General features: G+C 35.0%; 1 protein-coding gene across 1 annotated transcript in view; it reads right to left on the bottom strand.

Moving 5' to 3' along the window:
- The window catches only part of SMC4 (structural maintenance of chromosomes 4), a 34518-nt gene that overhangs the window by 4556 nt on the left and 12032 nt on the right, over positions 1-17930 (bottom strand). The window contains exons 9-18 of the mRNA XM_059686913.1: positions 17330-17480; positions 15936-16100; positions 13071-13304; positions 11154-11339; positions 9249-9410; positions 5008-5233; positions 4838-4914; positions 4007-4159; positions 2833-2959; positions 204-393 (exon numbers count right to left, since the gene is read on the bottom strand). Of these exons, the coding sequence (XP_059542896.1) occupies positions 204-393; positions 2833-2959; positions 4007-4159; positions 4838-4914; positions 5008-5233; positions 9249-9410; positions 11154-11339; positions 13071-13304; positions 15936-16100; positions 17330-17480 (1671 nt within the window). The remainder of the gene's footprint in view (positions 1-203; positions 394-2832; positions 2960-4006; positions 4160-4837; positions 4915-5007; positions 5234-9248; positions 9411-11153; positions 11340-13070; positions 13305-15935; positions 16101-17329; positions 17481-17930) is intronic.

The following is a 17930-nucleotide window of genomic DNA, read 5'->3' as shown; positions in this document are numbered from 1 at the left end:
TCTCTCACATCAATGTTTTTCTGCTTCTCCCACTTTCTTCTACTCTCTCTAAATATCAATGGAAAAATATCCTGGAGTGAGGATTACCAACAAACAAACAAATAAAACCCACACACACACAAAAATAAAATGAAATTATTAACTCCTTTCCAATGTTGAGGTAGGGAAGAGGAAGGCAGGTTAGGGTACTATGCATACTCTACCTGTCAGCAGTCTTGATTGCTACTTGGGCTTTAGTAATAGCAGAAGCACATTCATCTAATTGCTTATTTATTTTATCAAGTTTGTCTTGTTGGGCCTTGAGCTTATGGTTATTAATTTCTACGATGATATTGTGTAATCTTTTAACCTCAGCCTCTATTTTACCAGCTCTTTCAGCCACATTGTCATATTCTGAAATTAAAAAAAATTGAAAACTTAATGCATGTTTCTAGGTTAACAAACACAACTACTTACATGTAAATTTCTTCTGTCAGTATGAGTTAACGTAATGAATTTAAAAGAAATTAGACATCAAGGAAAAAGCACCTCAAAACCCCCCCTAAAACACACCATGTCAAGACAAACAGTGTTATAACAACACATGGTAAATTCTATGGCTCAGCTCTGAACATGACCCATTTACTTCTTAATGGCTTCATGCTCTCAAGCTCTTTTCAAAGATCTTTTCAACTTTTTCTTAGGGTACTTCCTTGCCTCTTATTGGTCTCATAATGCTTTTCCAGTGGTTCTCAACCTTCTGGCCCTTTAAATACAGTTCCTCATGTTGTGACCCAACCATAAAATTACTTTCGTTGCTACTTCATAACTGTAATGTTGCTACTGTTCTGAATCGTAATGTAAATATCTGATATGCAGGATGGTCTTAGGCGACCCCTGTGAAAGGGTCGTTCAACCGCCAAAGGGGTTGCGACTGAGAACCGCTGCTTAGACTATGTGCTCAATAGGCTTGCCAGTGGTGAAGAAATTGTGGTTATTTTATTTGCTAACCTAAGTTCTCCATGTGTTTTAACAAGGGGGGAGATAGGATAAAATTGGCACTCTTTTGTGTGGCATCGAAAGCTAACGCCAATGTGTTTGCAAAAACAAAAAATAGATCCAAAACCTAATGCAAGGGGGAAAATCCTGTCAAGGTTACACCACTTCCCTGTATATCACTCGCCAATGCTTTTTATTTCACTTGGAGATCTGGCCTATCAGGCTCCACATTATCTGGACTCTTCCATTTTTTACTCTAGCCACTCTGGCTTCCTTGTATTCCTAGAAATTTCTGGCACACACCAGCCTCTGAGGGCCTTTGTACTTTTCTACATTTTTCTTGGAATGCTCTTGTCCCAAATATCCACATGGTTAGCAGTCATACTTCCTTTGAGTCTCTGCTCAAATATCTCTAGCAAAGGCCTGTCTAACCACTGTGTCTATCTGCCTTCTCCCCCACCCCTACCCTGTCCATTATCCCGGTTTTACTTATCCCTTAGCACCACCCGATAAAGTATGCAATATGTTATTTTGCTTCCCCATCTCCAGTGTGAGCTTCTTGAAGAGATCGACTTTAGTAGATGCTGAGTGAATGCCTTAAAATATTAAAAATGCAGATAAACATGACTACACACAACAAAAGACTGTAGTGGACATCTGTCTGTTTAACATCTTTTTTACCACTTTTTCTTTTGGGAGAAAACTCTCATTTTTGGAGCATCTGCATAGTTGTTTCAACTTTACCCCAACTACTTCTTTGGGATGGACAATCAGTATTTACCTTCCTTGGCTCACGAACCAAACTGTAACGGGTTATCTTGAGAGTTCGATGAAGGTACACCGTTTGCTGGGGCCACTAGCTAAGATACTGTAAGCCAGGAAGGAACCTGTTATCATAACCCACCATTCCCTCCTTCTGCAATCATCTGTTCATGTGTGACTGAAGTAAGCATGGAAAGAGAAGCAGGGCTGCTCAAGTGCATGATCAGGGGATTTCAATATCAAAGCCACCTCTGACTAGAAGCCTATGAATTCTCTTTCTTACATGTTGTACACAAGAAAAAAAGGTTCTGGAAGAAAAAGTCTTTTCCTAAGTTTTCAAGATAATACTGGTTTTCTTCATGTATGTGAAGAAAAACACATTTATCTCCTGTGTGCTTTTTTTAGTTTCTCCAAATCCTTTCCTTAACCCAGCAAGTATCAACTGGTGTGCCACAGGTTTTTTTAAAAACATGCAATACTTGACTATTTAGTCAGGGGCACTGACCTCTTTTCCCTTAGATTATCTAATAAAAAAATGACAAAGGCCAACACAATAGCTGTCTGCTGTAAATGAATCAAAATAGTACTGACGTTTCTCTCTAAAATCAATAAAAAAAATTATACCTACATTGTCAGGTGGGCAAAAAAATATATATTTTTGGTGTGCTGTAGAATTTTAGTAATTAGTTTGTGTGTGCCATTGAGATGAAAAAGGTTGAAAATCACTGACAAAAATAACTACTATTTTGAAGGGTTTCCAGGGAACACTGGGCCAAAGTATACAAATATATAAAATTAAGAGCATGGGCTCTAGAATCAGACTGCCTTGAATTCTTATAACACCATATGCTATGTGACCTTGGGTAAATTATATAAACCATTCTATGCCTTGGGTTTTTTATCTGTCAAATATAATTCTCAATTTAATACTATTTATTTAACCTTAATACTACTTTATAACTCTTTGAGAATTAGACAATAGAAACCATAGAGCAGTGACTTGCTATTTTTAAATGACAAACTACAATTTTTAAAAATTTCAAACATTAAAAACAACAACAACAAAAAAAAGGTCTGTTTCTGTAAACATACCTGTTTTGAAAGCATTAACATTTTCTTCGAGCAATTTCTGCTTTTTTTTGTCAGGGGCTGTAGCAAGTACATTAGCTTCAAGTTCCTTAACTTGGACATTCAAATATTTCTCTTGCTCTGATAAAGGCTACAGAACAGTTTTAACATTCAAGGTCAATATTTTAACCCAGAATCAACATTTCCTTTAAATATTTTGAATTAACAAAAAAAGGCATTTAAAAACTTTAAGGACAACATACAAATAGAAAAACAGCAGAAAATATGAACAATTTATCTAAAAAATGAAAACAGCCAACAAACACATAAAATCATGGGCAAATTCACTACAAAGACAAGTTAAAATGTCATTTCTAGTATACTAGAGTAGTAAATTTACAATGTACTGAAGAATACGTTTTACAATGTACTGAAGACTACCTAGTGTGTTAAGACTTGGAAAAATAATTATAACTATCTTTTCTGAGGTCATTTTGGCCTTATGCAACAAATGCCTTAACCATTGTACACATACTGAGTAATAATTTTAATTTTTTAGGAACCTACCCTAAGGAAATAATTGGATGAGTATATGAAGGTATACCTAACAAGGTAACAAGGGTATTTTAAATAGCAGTATTCATAAAAACATTTAAAATTGTATAAACAAAAGGCTCTAACACAATTGCAAAGTAAATTTTCATTGGCTTAGAGAGAAAACCCTAATTTCTTAAGTGAAAAGTTAGTATGACTCATTAAAATTCCATATGTGTACTTAATATGCATATCCATATTTATCATATACATAAACATGCATGCAAACTAGGTGTTAATATTAAAAAGTTGAAGAATATACATAAAAATGGAGGGTGATATCTTTTGAGTATTTCCTGAAAACTGTGTTTTGTTTTGTTTTTTAAGAAGATGGAGAGCATGCATTGCTTTTTTATAATTAAGAGACATTCTACTTTGAAAAGAGAATGAAAGTAAAGGGTCACATAGTTAAGAAAGCTACATTTTTGCAGAGTACAAATGGACACCAGGAATGGCTATGGCTACAGCAACACTATGACAGATCCTCCACCTAGAGATCCATTCCCTTCCTCCCTTATATTTTAAAACTGTAAGCAAACAGCAAAATGCTTCTGTCAAATTACTACTGAATTCCACTAGTTTCAGCTAATACTGATAAGAGTACCTGGATGCTTGCAGTAAACTTTTCCAGTGTATTCCTCATTTCTCGTTGACTATGCTTTAATTTAACTACTGCTTCTTCTAGTTGTACTTTTTGTTCCTGGATTTGTACTGCTTTTTGAGAGTCTCTCTGCAACTGTGATTCCATTTTATTTACCTACAAAGAAGAGTACCAGTGAAATAAGTTTTCTACAAGAGTTGTTTCAGATTAACAACTAAGTCAACACAAGACACCCTATGCAAATACTTAAGTGAAAGGATATATACTATCGAAAATACGGAAATACTGGGGGGTGGAGGGGAAGGAAAGCATAACTCACTGGAAAAAGTCAGATATCCAGGACAACTATGTTTATAAGGAAGAAAAAAGTACATCTAGATTCTGAGGGTATAAATAGAACATGGCAGCTTTTCCCAGACATTTTGACATTTTCATATACTTATGGGCATATAAAATATTTTGAAATAAAATTTGGAAATATGGTCAGAAGTCTCTACTATACTTATACCTTAAAGAATTATTTTGAAATAGAAAAAACTATGTAATGCAGTAATGATTTTGTGGGGAAAAAAAGTTAAATGGTTAAATAAATTATGAAATAGCCATGATTCAAATGTAATAGAAAAAATATGTTGAGCATATATATTTTCTAATTAGTTTTATTTTTAGAACTTTAAAGGGCTTTACATAAAATCCTACATCTAATTATAGAAAATTCAATCTGTCAAAATGTGAATACTACCTAAAATGGTTGAATTTTATAGTATGTATGCTACACATCAATAAAACTGTTTGTTTTTTTTTAAAAAAGGTATGACTATAAAATGTGCTGACCTCTTCTTCAGAGACGTCAACAACTGATGAACCCATTCTTCCTTTCATTACTTTGCTTCCACCACCAGTCATTGTACCTGAGAACAGAGGATGGAAGTCAGACTGAGATGTCTTCCCCCCACAAGATTGAATAAAAATACACTCAGTAATAGGAATATAACGACTATTACCTGACTGTTCTATGATCTGCCCCTGTAACGTCACCACTCTCCATCGTCTGTCTTTTTGATATGCTACTCTTGTGGCTTGATCTAAGTTGTCAGCTACTAGGGTATCCCGTAAAGCAAAGTAAAAAGCTTGGCGGATTTCCTCATCTTTTACTTTTACTAAATCAAATAACCGAGGAGTGTTTTCAGGAGTTTGAATTTTGGTCATTTTTTTTGCCCATACTGCCATCTAAAAGTAAAATATTAAGTATATATACATTAAAATAAAGGATAAATCATTTTAAGGTCGTAAGTTATATACATGTATAAAATGCAAGGACTTGTATACAAAGTTCTGAGTGTCTGTATTAATCGAGTAGAGTGGTTCCCCCCTTATCTGCAGGGGACATAGTCTAAGACCTCCCCAGTGGATGCCTGAAACTGCGGATAGTATGAACCCTATTTGTACTATGTTTTCCTCTATACATATATACCTCTGATAAAATTTAATTTATAAATTAAGCACAGTAACAGATTAACAACTAATAAAATAGAACGATTATAATTACACTATAATAAAAGTTATGTAAATGTGATCTTTCTCTGATAAAGGTTCTGACTACTAAGTGACTAACAGGCAATTAGCATATACAGTGTGGGCACCCTAGACCAGTGGTCGGCAAACTCATTAGTCAACAGAGCCAAATACCAACAGTATAACGATTGAAATTTCTTTTGAGAGCCAAATTTTTTAAACTTAAACTATATAGGTAGGTACACTGTTATTAACCTAATTAGGGTACTCCTAAGCTGGCCTTTGCTAAAAAAGTCCTCAATCTGATTGAGGTACGTTCGCTGAGGTCGACCCCTTCCAACTCTCCCATCCACACTTGTCTTGTATACTTGTTTCGTCTATCTCCTTTCGTTCATCCTCTCTGCATGTCCAAACCATCTCAACATACCTTTCTCAATCCTCAACACTACATCTTCTTTCACTCGACAACGTTCCCTAAAATTAACTTAATAAACTTTAAAGTTTTAAGTCAACTTCGCACTGTACGTGCGTGCCCGCACATGGTATTTTGTGGAAGAGCCACACTCAAGGAGCCAAAGAGCCGCATGTGGTTCGTGAGCCTCAGTTTGCCGACCACTGCCCTAGACAAAGGGAAAAATCTATGTCTGGGAAGACAGTGTGAGATTTCATCACACTACTCAGAATAGTGTAAAACTTAAAACTTATGAATTGTTTACTTCTGGATTTTTTCATTTAATATTTTCAGACTGTGATCTACAATGGGTAGCTTAAATCACAGAAAGTGAAGCTGCAGATAAGGGGGGGACTACTATATTTATTGTTATTTTTAAAAAAGGGGTAATTATAAAACTCTATTCAAAGATGACATGATTTAACAAACATAAAATCCTAAAGAATCCTGCCATAAAACTATTAAAACTGATGATGAATCCAGCAAAATTGTAGGATACAAGATCGACATACAAAAATTAATTAATTGTACTTCTATATACTAGTATTGAAAATGAAATATTAAGCCCCAGCTGGTTTGATTCCAGTTAAGGTCACATGCCCAGGTTGTGGTCTTGATCCCCAGTTGGGGGTGTGCAGGAGGCAGCCAATTAATGATTCTCTTTCATCACTGATGTTTCTCTCTCTCCCTGCCTCTCTGAAATCAATTAAAAAATTAAAATGAAATTAAGAAAACTCAATTTATATAAACAGAAAAATCCCCCAAACTTATGTTTAATCAAAGAAACACAAGACCTATTTACTGCAGGCTTTGAAAGATTATGGTATGAAATTAGACCTACATAAATGGAAGACATTCCAGGTTCATGGACTGTAACATTTAATATTATTAAGATGAGAATACTATCCAAATTGATCTACAGACTCAATGCAATTGATATCAAAATTCCAGTTGCTTATCAAGGTCTGTAAGTTATATAATCACTCTGTAAATTACATGTTTAATCATTGTTTTATACCTGAAACTAATGATATAGTATGTCAAATGTAATTAAAAAATAAAATTAATAAAATTCCAATTGCCTGTGTATTGGGGGCAGAAAATGACCAGCTTATCTGAATACTGATATGAAACTTATAGGGACTCAGAATAGCCCAAACAATCTTGATATAAAAGAACCAAATTAGAGCCCTGGTCAGGTAGCTCAGTTGGTTAGACCACTCTGCTGATATGCCAAAGCTGTGGGTCTCATCCCCAGTCAGGGCACATATAGAAAGCAACCGGTGGGTGCATGGATGCGTAGAACAACAAATCAATGTTTCTTTCTCTCAAATCAATAAAATAAATAAAAATCAGAGGACTCCTGATTTCAAAACTTATCACAAAGCTACAGTAATCATGACAGTATGGTACCAGTACAAAGATAGATAAACGTAGAGTCCAGAAATAAACCTTTCTGGTCAGTTGATTTTCAACAAAGGTACCAAGAAAATTCAATGGGGAAGTAAATCTTTCCAAGAAATGGTGCTGGAACAATTAGGTATCCACATGTAAATGAGTAGAGTTGGACCCCTTCTTTACATTATATTGTAACATTAACTCCACACGAATTTAAAACCTATAGTAAATGTAAAATTATGCTAAAATTATAAAACTCTTAGGAAAAAGCAGAGGAAATAAATTACTGTGCTCCTGGATTACGCACTAGTTTCCTAGATATGACACTCAAACACAAACAACCAAATTTTTTTAAAAAAGTGTACTTATCAAAATTAAGATATTTTTGCGCTTCAGAGAACACCACCAAAAAAGTGAAAAGAACCCACAGAATGGGAGAAAATATTTGCAAATGATACATCTGACAAGAGACTTCTATCCAGAATATTTTAAAGAACTCCTACAACTCAATAATAAAGACAAACCACTTAACAAATGGACAAAGAATTTGAATAGATATTTCTCCAAAGATAACAAATGGCCAATAAGCACATGAAAAGATGTTCATCATTAGTTATCAGAAATGCAAATCAAAAGCACAATGAGATATCATTTCACACTCACTAAGTTGAGGATGTAAAAAAAATTGGAACTCTCAGACATCCTTGGAAGGAAATAGTACAGCAACTAGAAAAGTTTGGTAGTTCCTCAAAAAGAAACAGTTCACATGTGACCCCGCAATTCCACTCCTAGGTATTAACTCAAGAGAATCAATAACATGTAGCTGCACAAAAACTTGCACTTGAATGTTCATAGCAGCATTATCCTTAATAGCCAAACATGGAAACAAACCCTAGCTGGTTTGGCTCAGTGGATAGAACAGGGGTGGGCAAACTTTTTGACTTGAGGGCCACAATGGGTTCTTAAACTGGACCGGAGGGCCGGAACGAAAGTATGGATAGAGTGTTTGTGTGAACTAATATAAATTCAAAGTAAACATCATTACATAAAAGGGTACGGGTTTTTTTTTTTTAGTTTTATTCATTTCAAACGGGCCGGATCCGGCCCGCGGGCCGTAGTTTGCCCACGGCTGGGATAGAGCGTCGGCCTGCGGACTGAAACTGAAGTGTCCCAGGTTCGATTTTGGTCAGGGGCACACATGCCCGGGTTGCAGGCTCCATCCCCACTGTGGGGCGTGCAAGAGGCAGCTGATCAATGATTCTCCCTCATTGTTGATGTTTCTATCTCTCTCTCTCCCATCCTCTCTGAAACCAATACAAATATATTTGAAAACAAAAAAACATGGAAACAACACAAACAGCCAATTACTGATGAACAGGTAAACAAAATGTGGCACATATCCATTCGATGGAATACCATTCAGCAATAAAAAGAAATGAAGTACTGGTGCATACTACAACATAGATGAACTTGGAAAATCTACCCAGTTAAAGCCAGACACAAAAGGCTTCATATTATGATTCCGTTTATATGACATGTCCAGTACAGTTCAATCTATAGAGACAAAAAATAGATTAGAGGTTCCTTGGGGAGTGGGGAGAATATGGGCAGTGACTACTAATGTGCATAAGGCTTCTTTTGGGGGTGATGAAAATAATTGGGAATTACAGTTAATCAGCATTGTGAATATACTAAAACTCACTGAACTGTATATGTTAAAATGGTGAATTTTATGGTATGTGAACTATATTTCAATAAAGGTTTTGTTTTTTTAAAGTAATTATTGATGATGGAAGTAAAAATGAAAAGCTAGAATTCAAAAATTCAAAAACAACAATTGGCACTTAATTAAATTATTTGTAGCTTTTTATGAGCACCTACCTTATCCAGACCTATAAAGGTCGCAACTCCAATATTTTGTCTTTTAAGGAAGTTGACACATTCTTGGGCTGTATCAATAGAGTCAACAACAATGTAGTCTAATGCCCGACAACAGGATGAAATAGCAACATCATATTTTTCATCAATTGCTCCTAAGTCCCCCTAATATAATAGGGGTGGGGGAAGAGAAATCAATGTGTAATAAGCAAGGAATTAGGCACAGGATCATATAACTATACATAAAGATTTTGCAAACTACTCTTAATTGAAAAACTATACTTACACATGAATTTAAAAAGTACAATAAGGGCACACAATGAAAAATATGTCTTCCTGTCATTCAACTAATTTTTAATCTACCGTTTAAAAGGTCATGAATATGCAGATTTTAAACTTTTAATGAAAGCATAAAATGAAAGAATTGCTTTCACTGCATAAAAATTAAAAACTGAGAATTTGAAACCTAAAAGTACTATGAGCAAAGTAACTTAAAACTCTTAATTATTCAAAGCCATCTAAGATGATGAACATCCTAATGAAACACATTTGCCTACTTATCAATCTATAATAAATTAGCTACCAAGCAACATTCACTGATTAGCTTTATTTTTCCCTGACGCAAATGAATAGGATCAAATTGTGTATCTTTGAGAAAATAAGGTGGAAATCACTTAACATTTAGATAGGAAGCTACTATACTGGGTAATTTTCACTTGTGCTTGTGAATCACTCTCTTCCGCTTCCTTCTCTGGAATGCTGACTCAGGGATTGCACCAACTGGCTCCTTTGGCTCTCTAGCTTTAGCTAATGCGAGGCACCAGCTAGAGAAACGGGCAGGGTAGGAGATGAATCAGGTTGAAATATATTTTTTCTCCTGACCACCCTCTAATCATGGCCACAGCTTCCTTCCCTCTTCAGTCTCAGGAGCGGGAATGGTCTCCACTATTGCTAGCCTTGGGTTTCTAAATATCCCTTGTTGATGTTCCTAAACTCTAGGCACATCCTTTGGTATAATGGTATAAAACCCAGAATACAATTATCAAATGCTTAAAAAAAAAAGTATGGAGTAGTTTTGTTAAAGTTTACCATTACGAAAGTTTTTTTCCCCTTGAAATTAAAATTATCCCAACCAAACCGCCCCCCCCAAACCCCTTTTTTAAATGAGAGAATCCATACTACCAAGAATTTTACCATCCCTGAGTATAAGTACAAAATGTTTAAAATTGAACATCTTTTAAAATAAACAAAATGTGCCCTAGCCACTTTGGCTCAGCGAATAGAGCGTTGGCTTGTGGACTGAAGGGTCCTGGGTTTGATTCTAATCAAGGCCATGTACCTTGGTTGAGGGCTCAATCCCCAGTAGGGGGTGTACAGGAGGCAGCCGATAATGATGTTCCTCTCTCATCGATGTCTCCCTCCCTTCCTCCCTCTTGCTCTAAAAATCAATAAAGCAGCCGAAACCGGTTTGGCTCAGTGGATAGAGTGTCAGCCTGCGGACTGAGAGGTCCCGGGTTCGATTCCGGTGAAGGGCATGTACCTGGGTTGCGGGCACATCCTCGGTGGGGGATGTGCAAGAGGCAGCTGATCGATGTTTCTCTCTCATCGATGTTTCTAACTCTATCTCTCTCCCTTCCTCTCTGTGAAAAATCAATAACATGTATTAAAAATATTTCTAAAAATCAATAAAGCAGTTACATTTAAATTAGTGTGACTTCAAATGGCAGCTGGCTGCCACTGTGACACTTGTTCATCATGAAGATTCATTTCATAAAATAAATAAATAAAAATGTTATCTGAATACAGTGACACTCAATATACACTTCTTTAAGTCAAGGCAAGACAATTATTTACAATGTTTTTCTTGAGAGAAAAGTGTGTAGTTATTTCCAAATAAATCTACTTTACCAATCTTCCATATATTCCTGGAATCCTGCCGGATTTTTTTTCTTGAATTATTGCATCAAGGACTTTCCCTCTACTTTGATTCATTGCTAAGGAACTCTTTGCCTCTTCAACTTTTTGGAAAAGATCACGAACCAAACTTTTGCATTTTATTTCTTCTTGCGTAAGTTTTTGAAGTTCGTTTTCTTTCTAAAAGTGAAAAGTAAAACAAAACAAAACAAAATGAATCCCATAATTCTATGCCTAAATTACAGCATAGAATTAACTGTAATGCCTCAAAAAAAGAAAGGCCAACAATAAACACTTAAACCAGAACTAAGGGACCATACTGCAAATGCTGGTTTGGTTTTGAAAAAATGTGGATGGATTTTCTATTTTAAAAAGGGCATAAATTGTTTGGATAATGAAGATACATGCAGTATGGTTCTAGGAGCAATATACTGACTGATAGAGCAAGTAGCGCTGGGGCTGTGGAAATCCCAGTTTGAAGCTACACAGTTATGCATAACGTGTCCTAACTCTTAAATTCTGTACTAATAAGAAAGCAGACTTTGTACAAGACCCTAAATATGGGTGACCCCGGCAGGACTATTGGTTATACTGTGCTATGCTTTCTAAATAATAATGAACATTTATTAAATAAAGAAAAAAACATTAAAAAAGCAGAGCTCTAAAATTAAGGGGCACATGATGAGTGAATTATACTGCTATACAAAAATGTCAGACTGCCAAAAGAAGAGGAACCACCCACATGCACACAAAAATTCAAATTCCCAGTTGCTAAATCTCCAATTTAGAGCAGCCATTTTTTCTAACTGACATTCTCATTTCCTGGCTTTGAATTATCACCTCTATTACGAGTCACACTAGTATAAAGTAAAAGCTCAAGTTATAGTTACAACTTATCCAAAAATAAACTGAATTACTAGGGAGGAGATAAGAAGTGGTCACTGGATATAATTTAAGTTTACATTTAAATTCTACATGATCAAGAAATTCCCAGATGACCAAGTAGTGTACATTTACTAAAATGGGGGGAAAAATAAAAACAATTTCCAAAATTATAGTTTCTCTTCAGATAGCACTTTCTATTGCCATCTTGCCTAATGAGGCTTTTGGAAGATTCAAGTTACAAAGTTCCTTAGATAGATAATTCACTCAAGAATAGGAGCACCAATGGGCTAAACTAAGTATCTTGATTACTTTAAAACAGTTTCTAGTCCCAACAATAAAACCACATCCCTAAATTTTAAAAAATTACATTAATATAGTTGATTTGCATATTCATTCACATATTTACGGTTTTCCATTTATTTTTGCATAAGTTGTCTAGACATAGATTTAGGGAAACACAAACTTCTTTTTGTTTAAATTCCATGGGAAATAATGGTGGTGGTAGCATTGTTATTTGCTGTTCGATGATCCTGGGTAGAATACAGCAAGTTTCTTGATAGTCTCAGTTCTTATCAGTTGGAATACTATACTAGTAGCCCCGTTCTTTTGGGCAATATTAACACTCAATGAAAAAAAAAAATCTATACAAATGCTTCTTGACTTAGGATGGGATTACATACCAATAACCTGACTGGAAGTTGAAAATACCATTAACTAAAAAAATGCATTTAATACACCTAACCTACTGAACATCATAGCCTACTTAAATGTGCTCCAAACATTTATATTAGCCTACAGTTTGGCAAAATCATCTAACACAAAGTCTACTTAATTATCAAGTGTTAAATATCTCATGTAACTTATGTTTATCACTTTCACATCATCATAAAGTTAAAAAATCCTAAGTTGGGGGACCATCTGTAACCAGTCACCTCAAATGTTGAAATTAAAAAAATAAGAAAAACATATATACAAAACTTGGGTTGATAAACGATGTTCATATGAAATAAAGAAGCCAAGATTTACCTCCTTTAATTCACGTTCAGTTTGAGGGAGTTTTGCTTCTATCTCTCTGATTGCAGCTTTCCTTTCTTTGAGAGTCTCCGAAGCTGCAATTAGAGCTTCCTTGGCTTTACTTAATTGAGACACTGCAGTGTTATGCCGACTGAGATAGATATCAAGTTCTGACTGGGCTACATCCATCTTTGAACGGGCTTCGTTTACCAATTTGCTGAAACCCATAAGTTCTTTCTCTTGACTCTGTTAAAATATGATAAGACATCATATTGTGTTTTCAAACTTAAACTGAAATAGAAACCATGTATTTTGAATTCAACTTAAGAGATTCTACAAGCATAATATATACAATTAAATAATTCTTACAAGAGGAATGGACTGTTTTGCTGTATATAATCTTTCCCAACTGATTTCACAAGAGCTTAATGAGGTATATATTAGTATGCTCATTTTAGAAGTCCTATATCCTATATAACAAAAGGTTAATATGCAAATAGACGGAATGGCAGAATGACCAGTTACTATGACACGCATTGACCATCAGGGGGCAGACTCTCCCACAGAAGCCAGGCTCAGGGCTGGTGAGCGTCTCTCCCACCTCCGCAGCAGTGCTAAGGACCCCTGGGGGGATGTCCACCTGAAGTCTTAGGGGAGCGAGGGATCAGGCTGGGCTGAGGGGACCCCCCCCACACGAATGTCGTGCACCAGGTCTCTAGTTAAAACATAAGAGTAGTGGTTAAGAGAACAAAAATTTGGGTCTAAACTCTGGATCCCATGGCCTTTATACATCACTTTATCTGAAATGGTAAGGTCTAAGGACTATTCAGCAGAAAGTTCCCTCAAGTATATTTGTGTTAAACATCTTTAAAAGTTTTAGAGGTAAGGTCAGGGTAATCCTCAACACGTCATTATTTGATGTGTAGAAATTTTGGGCTACTATGATGGGCTGTGAAGAAAGAGCCTATGTATTAGAGTAATGGTTTAGGAAAGGCCCTTACAAAAGGCCCCTTCATTTCATACAAAAAGGAATAGGCCCAGAAACATGAGGTTCCATCCAACGTCATCAGATAGTTTAAATGTTTGATGCGAAACTCACGAACACTAACACACCCCTCTCTCACTATATTCTAGACACTATTGTGAATGCCTTTGGTATTTGTTAATTCCATGAAATGACAATTCTATGAGGTAAATACCATCATTATGTTCATTTTGAGGAAACTGAGATCAGAGTTTAAATAATTTGTTCAAAAGCACTCCCCCATAAATGGCGGAGCCTTTTTTTTAGCTAATGCTGAGGAATGAAGACACCTGAATGTGAGTCCTGGCTTTTTCACTAACAAAGGGTACAAAGGCACATGGGAATACTCAGTATACATTAGTTGAACAAATGTGAAAACTACATTCATAATGTATACCATTATGAAAGCCACTATATTATCCATTGCCACTTTACCATATGGGCTATCACTTATAAAGTTTTGTAGTATAACATTAGAATATGTCCATATTTCAAAATAGAATCTATTATATCTGTAATGAAAAAACAACAACAAACCAACACTTTATTGAGGAATAATTAAAAGACAAAGGGTGTACACAAGCCTGTAATTTATGTACATAAAGTCAATTTAATTCAATTATCATTACTTATTAAAACAGTGGTTCTCAACCTTCTGGCCCTTTAAATACAGTTCCTCATGTTGTGACCCCCAACCATAAAATTATTTTCGTTGCTACTTCATAACTGTAATGTTGCTACTGTTAAGAATCATAATGTAAATATCTTATATAGAGGATGGTCTTGGGTGACCCCTGTGAAAGGGTTGTTCAACCGATAAAGGGCTCGCGACCCACAGGTTGAGAACCGCTTTATTAAAACGTGGTGAAATACAAAGACAGCTAAAATTTGTGCTTATAATATTCGTTACAATAAGCCAGTCAATGAAGGAAAAATACCACATGATCTCACTCATTCATGGATAATAGAGACCATTATAAACTTTTGAACAATAATAGATACAGAGACAGAGCTGCCTCAAACAGATTGTCAAACTGCAGCGGGAAGGCCGGGGAGGGTGGGGGTGCAGGAGGTAGGGGGGTAAGAGATCAACCAAAGGACTTGTATGCATGCATATAAGCATAACCAATGGACATAAGACACAGGGGGATAGGGGAGGCTAGGGTACTGTCTAGGGCGGGGGGAAGAAATGGACACATATGTAATTCCCTTTGTAATACTTTAAGCAATAAAAAATAAAAAAAAATTAAAAAAAAAATTCGTTACATTAATCAAATGCTAAAGTAATGTAATAGCTATCTAACATTTAATTTCTTAATTTCAAGGCACTTATGAGTATACATACATTTTATTTTTACAAAGATTCATAAGATAGGTATTATTTTTTGCTACTTTGAGGAATATGACTTGGAGACATAATCTATACAAGATCAGAGATGACTTGAACCAAAAACTAATATAAGGGCTGTAGTTTTAAACTATTACATAAGAGCTATAGAAGCAAAGAAATAGGATATCGACCTGTGTGCTTAGTGTGTCTGGGTTTTTATAGTTGGTTACCAAGAAAATAAGATGAAAAAGAAAATTTGATGATGAAATCAGTAGGCTCAACAAAGAATGGCATATATAACAAAATATTGGACATGTTACATTTTCTGTGACCACTATAAATTCTAACTCAGATAATAATAAAAAAAAAGGGGCAGAAAAGACAAAGATTTTTTAGGAATGTTAGGTTAGATATTAAAGGTCCAAACTTTTTCTTCTAACAGGTCAGTTTTAACTATTACTACAAAAACAATCAAGTTAAAAAAAAGCCACTAAAATAAACACCAAGTGATGATGAATCTTACTTCCTTTTCTTTCTGAAGCCCTTGTGTTTCCTGTTTAAGGCTATCCATCACTTCCTTTAATTTTCCTTCTTCTTTCTCTTTTTCCTTCTCAAGGGTATTCTTTCTAGTTGTTGTCTCAGTTATGATACTCTCACTCTTGGCAGGTATACTTTCAAATTCTTCTACCTAAAATTATAAAACAAATTAAAGGTATAGGAGCATGTGTCTAAGGCATTTAATACTATTGTATTTAGATCTGAATTAGTTGGTTTTAACAAGTCCTTTTTTCTCTCTGTGATAGAAAAGGGTATCTGTAAAGGATATCTGCAAGTATTTTCTTAACCATTTACTGAAATTTCTGTATCTCATTGTAATGGTAAAGCTAATTCTAGGAATCCCTGATTCCTTACGAATAAAATTCTCCCTGCCTGGGTCAATTTCAGGCGGTAATTATCCTTTCACCTATTAAAACGCTGGGACTACATGAGATCTCTTAAAACTATCCATCATAGTATATTAAAACTTACCACAAATTACCTTTACTAGTATACCCTGTAGCTTCCCTCAAATCCTAAGATCTTTCACAACTTTACCCTTCCAGAGTTACCATGGAGGACTACTATTTCATTCCATTACTACCAATAACCACTTACCCACATTTGATGCCTAAAGGCCAACTATATAACAGTTACATTTGGCTATTTGTCCAATTTAGGGGTTACTCCCAAATCCATATGGTATTTTGTTTATTCTGATGATCTAGTACTAGCAAAGTTCAACGTTTCCTTAAATGATGTTCCTCAAACATTGATTCATGTAAGATTTGTCATTATACCAAGCAGAAAGTATTTTGTGAACAAATACATTTAGAAAATGCTTATAAGGTAAAACAAAGCCAATATTATAATTACTGTGTAATTACATGGTAAAAAGCTTTTTTTGGGGAAAGGTGCTTAGGTGTCATATCTATTAGTATCTGATAGAGCAATGAGCATAGTTAGAAAAGGTCCCAAATTAATTATTAGAGTCTGGCCCCTAGCAAGGTAGGCATTCTGATCCAAAGTTTTTTTTTTTTTTTTAAACACTTCGTTATAAATTACCAGTTTCCCCTTCCCTCCTTTATAAGGAGGAACTCGATTTAATTTTTGTAAGAGGTAGGCAATACTTTTAAGTCTATAATACATAACAAAGAATAATGTTTCTCCAACAATGTATATCAGAAACATGCTCTAAAACTCAAATTCAATGAATGTTTTGGGGAAAGCATCAGTTTCGGAGATGAATCTTAAACACAATATTCAGAATCCCCACACACTCTCTTAGATAATAAGGGGCAAGCACATCCATAAAAAATCATAAAATCTAGATCTGATATGCAGACATTAAATTTTAAGAAAAATTTCCCTAAAACCCACCTTTTCTTTATCTTTTTGAAGTTGTTTCTCCAGTTTTTTGGCCTTACTTGAAGCATGTTTTAATTTTTCTCTAACTTGAACATCTTCCAAATCTAGTTGTGTAAATTTTTCTTTGTTCTCCTCAATATATTTTGTAATTTTATTCAGTTTCCTAGCAAAGCAAGAAAATAATCAATCATTTTTGGATATTCAGGTATTTAAGGCTTATTATACCCGGCCTGGGACATTTCTTCTATAAACGTATCCAAGCTTTTAAAAGGTAGGGTCCTAAAATAGCCTATTTTCAAGTTGATCCTACCTTCCCCCCCATATTTGAGGAAGCCAGTAAGTGATTATGAGAGTTATTTTGCCCTTCTATGCTGGATGGGAAATACTACATTCCCCATGGACTACGATATCTAGGCATAAAATTTTTTTACCATAAAACTTAAAGAATAAAAAAGAAAAATCATAGGTAAGAGATATTAATTTCATTAAATGTTAGCATAGAAAAGTCATGAACAAAACATTTAAACAAATCTTATCTAAAATAACTCCAATTCTACCTCAATTACATCTGTGAACTCTTTATTCTTAAAACAATCCGTCAGATTAATAAGTA

Source organism: Myotis daubentonii, chromosome 3 (genome assembly GCF_963259705.1).
Source record: "Myotis daubentonii chromosome 3, mMyoDau2.1, whole genome shotgun sequence".
NCBI lineage: Eukaryota > Metazoa > Chordata > Mammalia > Chiroptera > Vespertilionidae > Myotis > Myotis daubentonii.
Note: the sequence above shows the minus strand (reverse complement) of the source record. Positions and strands in the feature narration are given on the sequence as shown.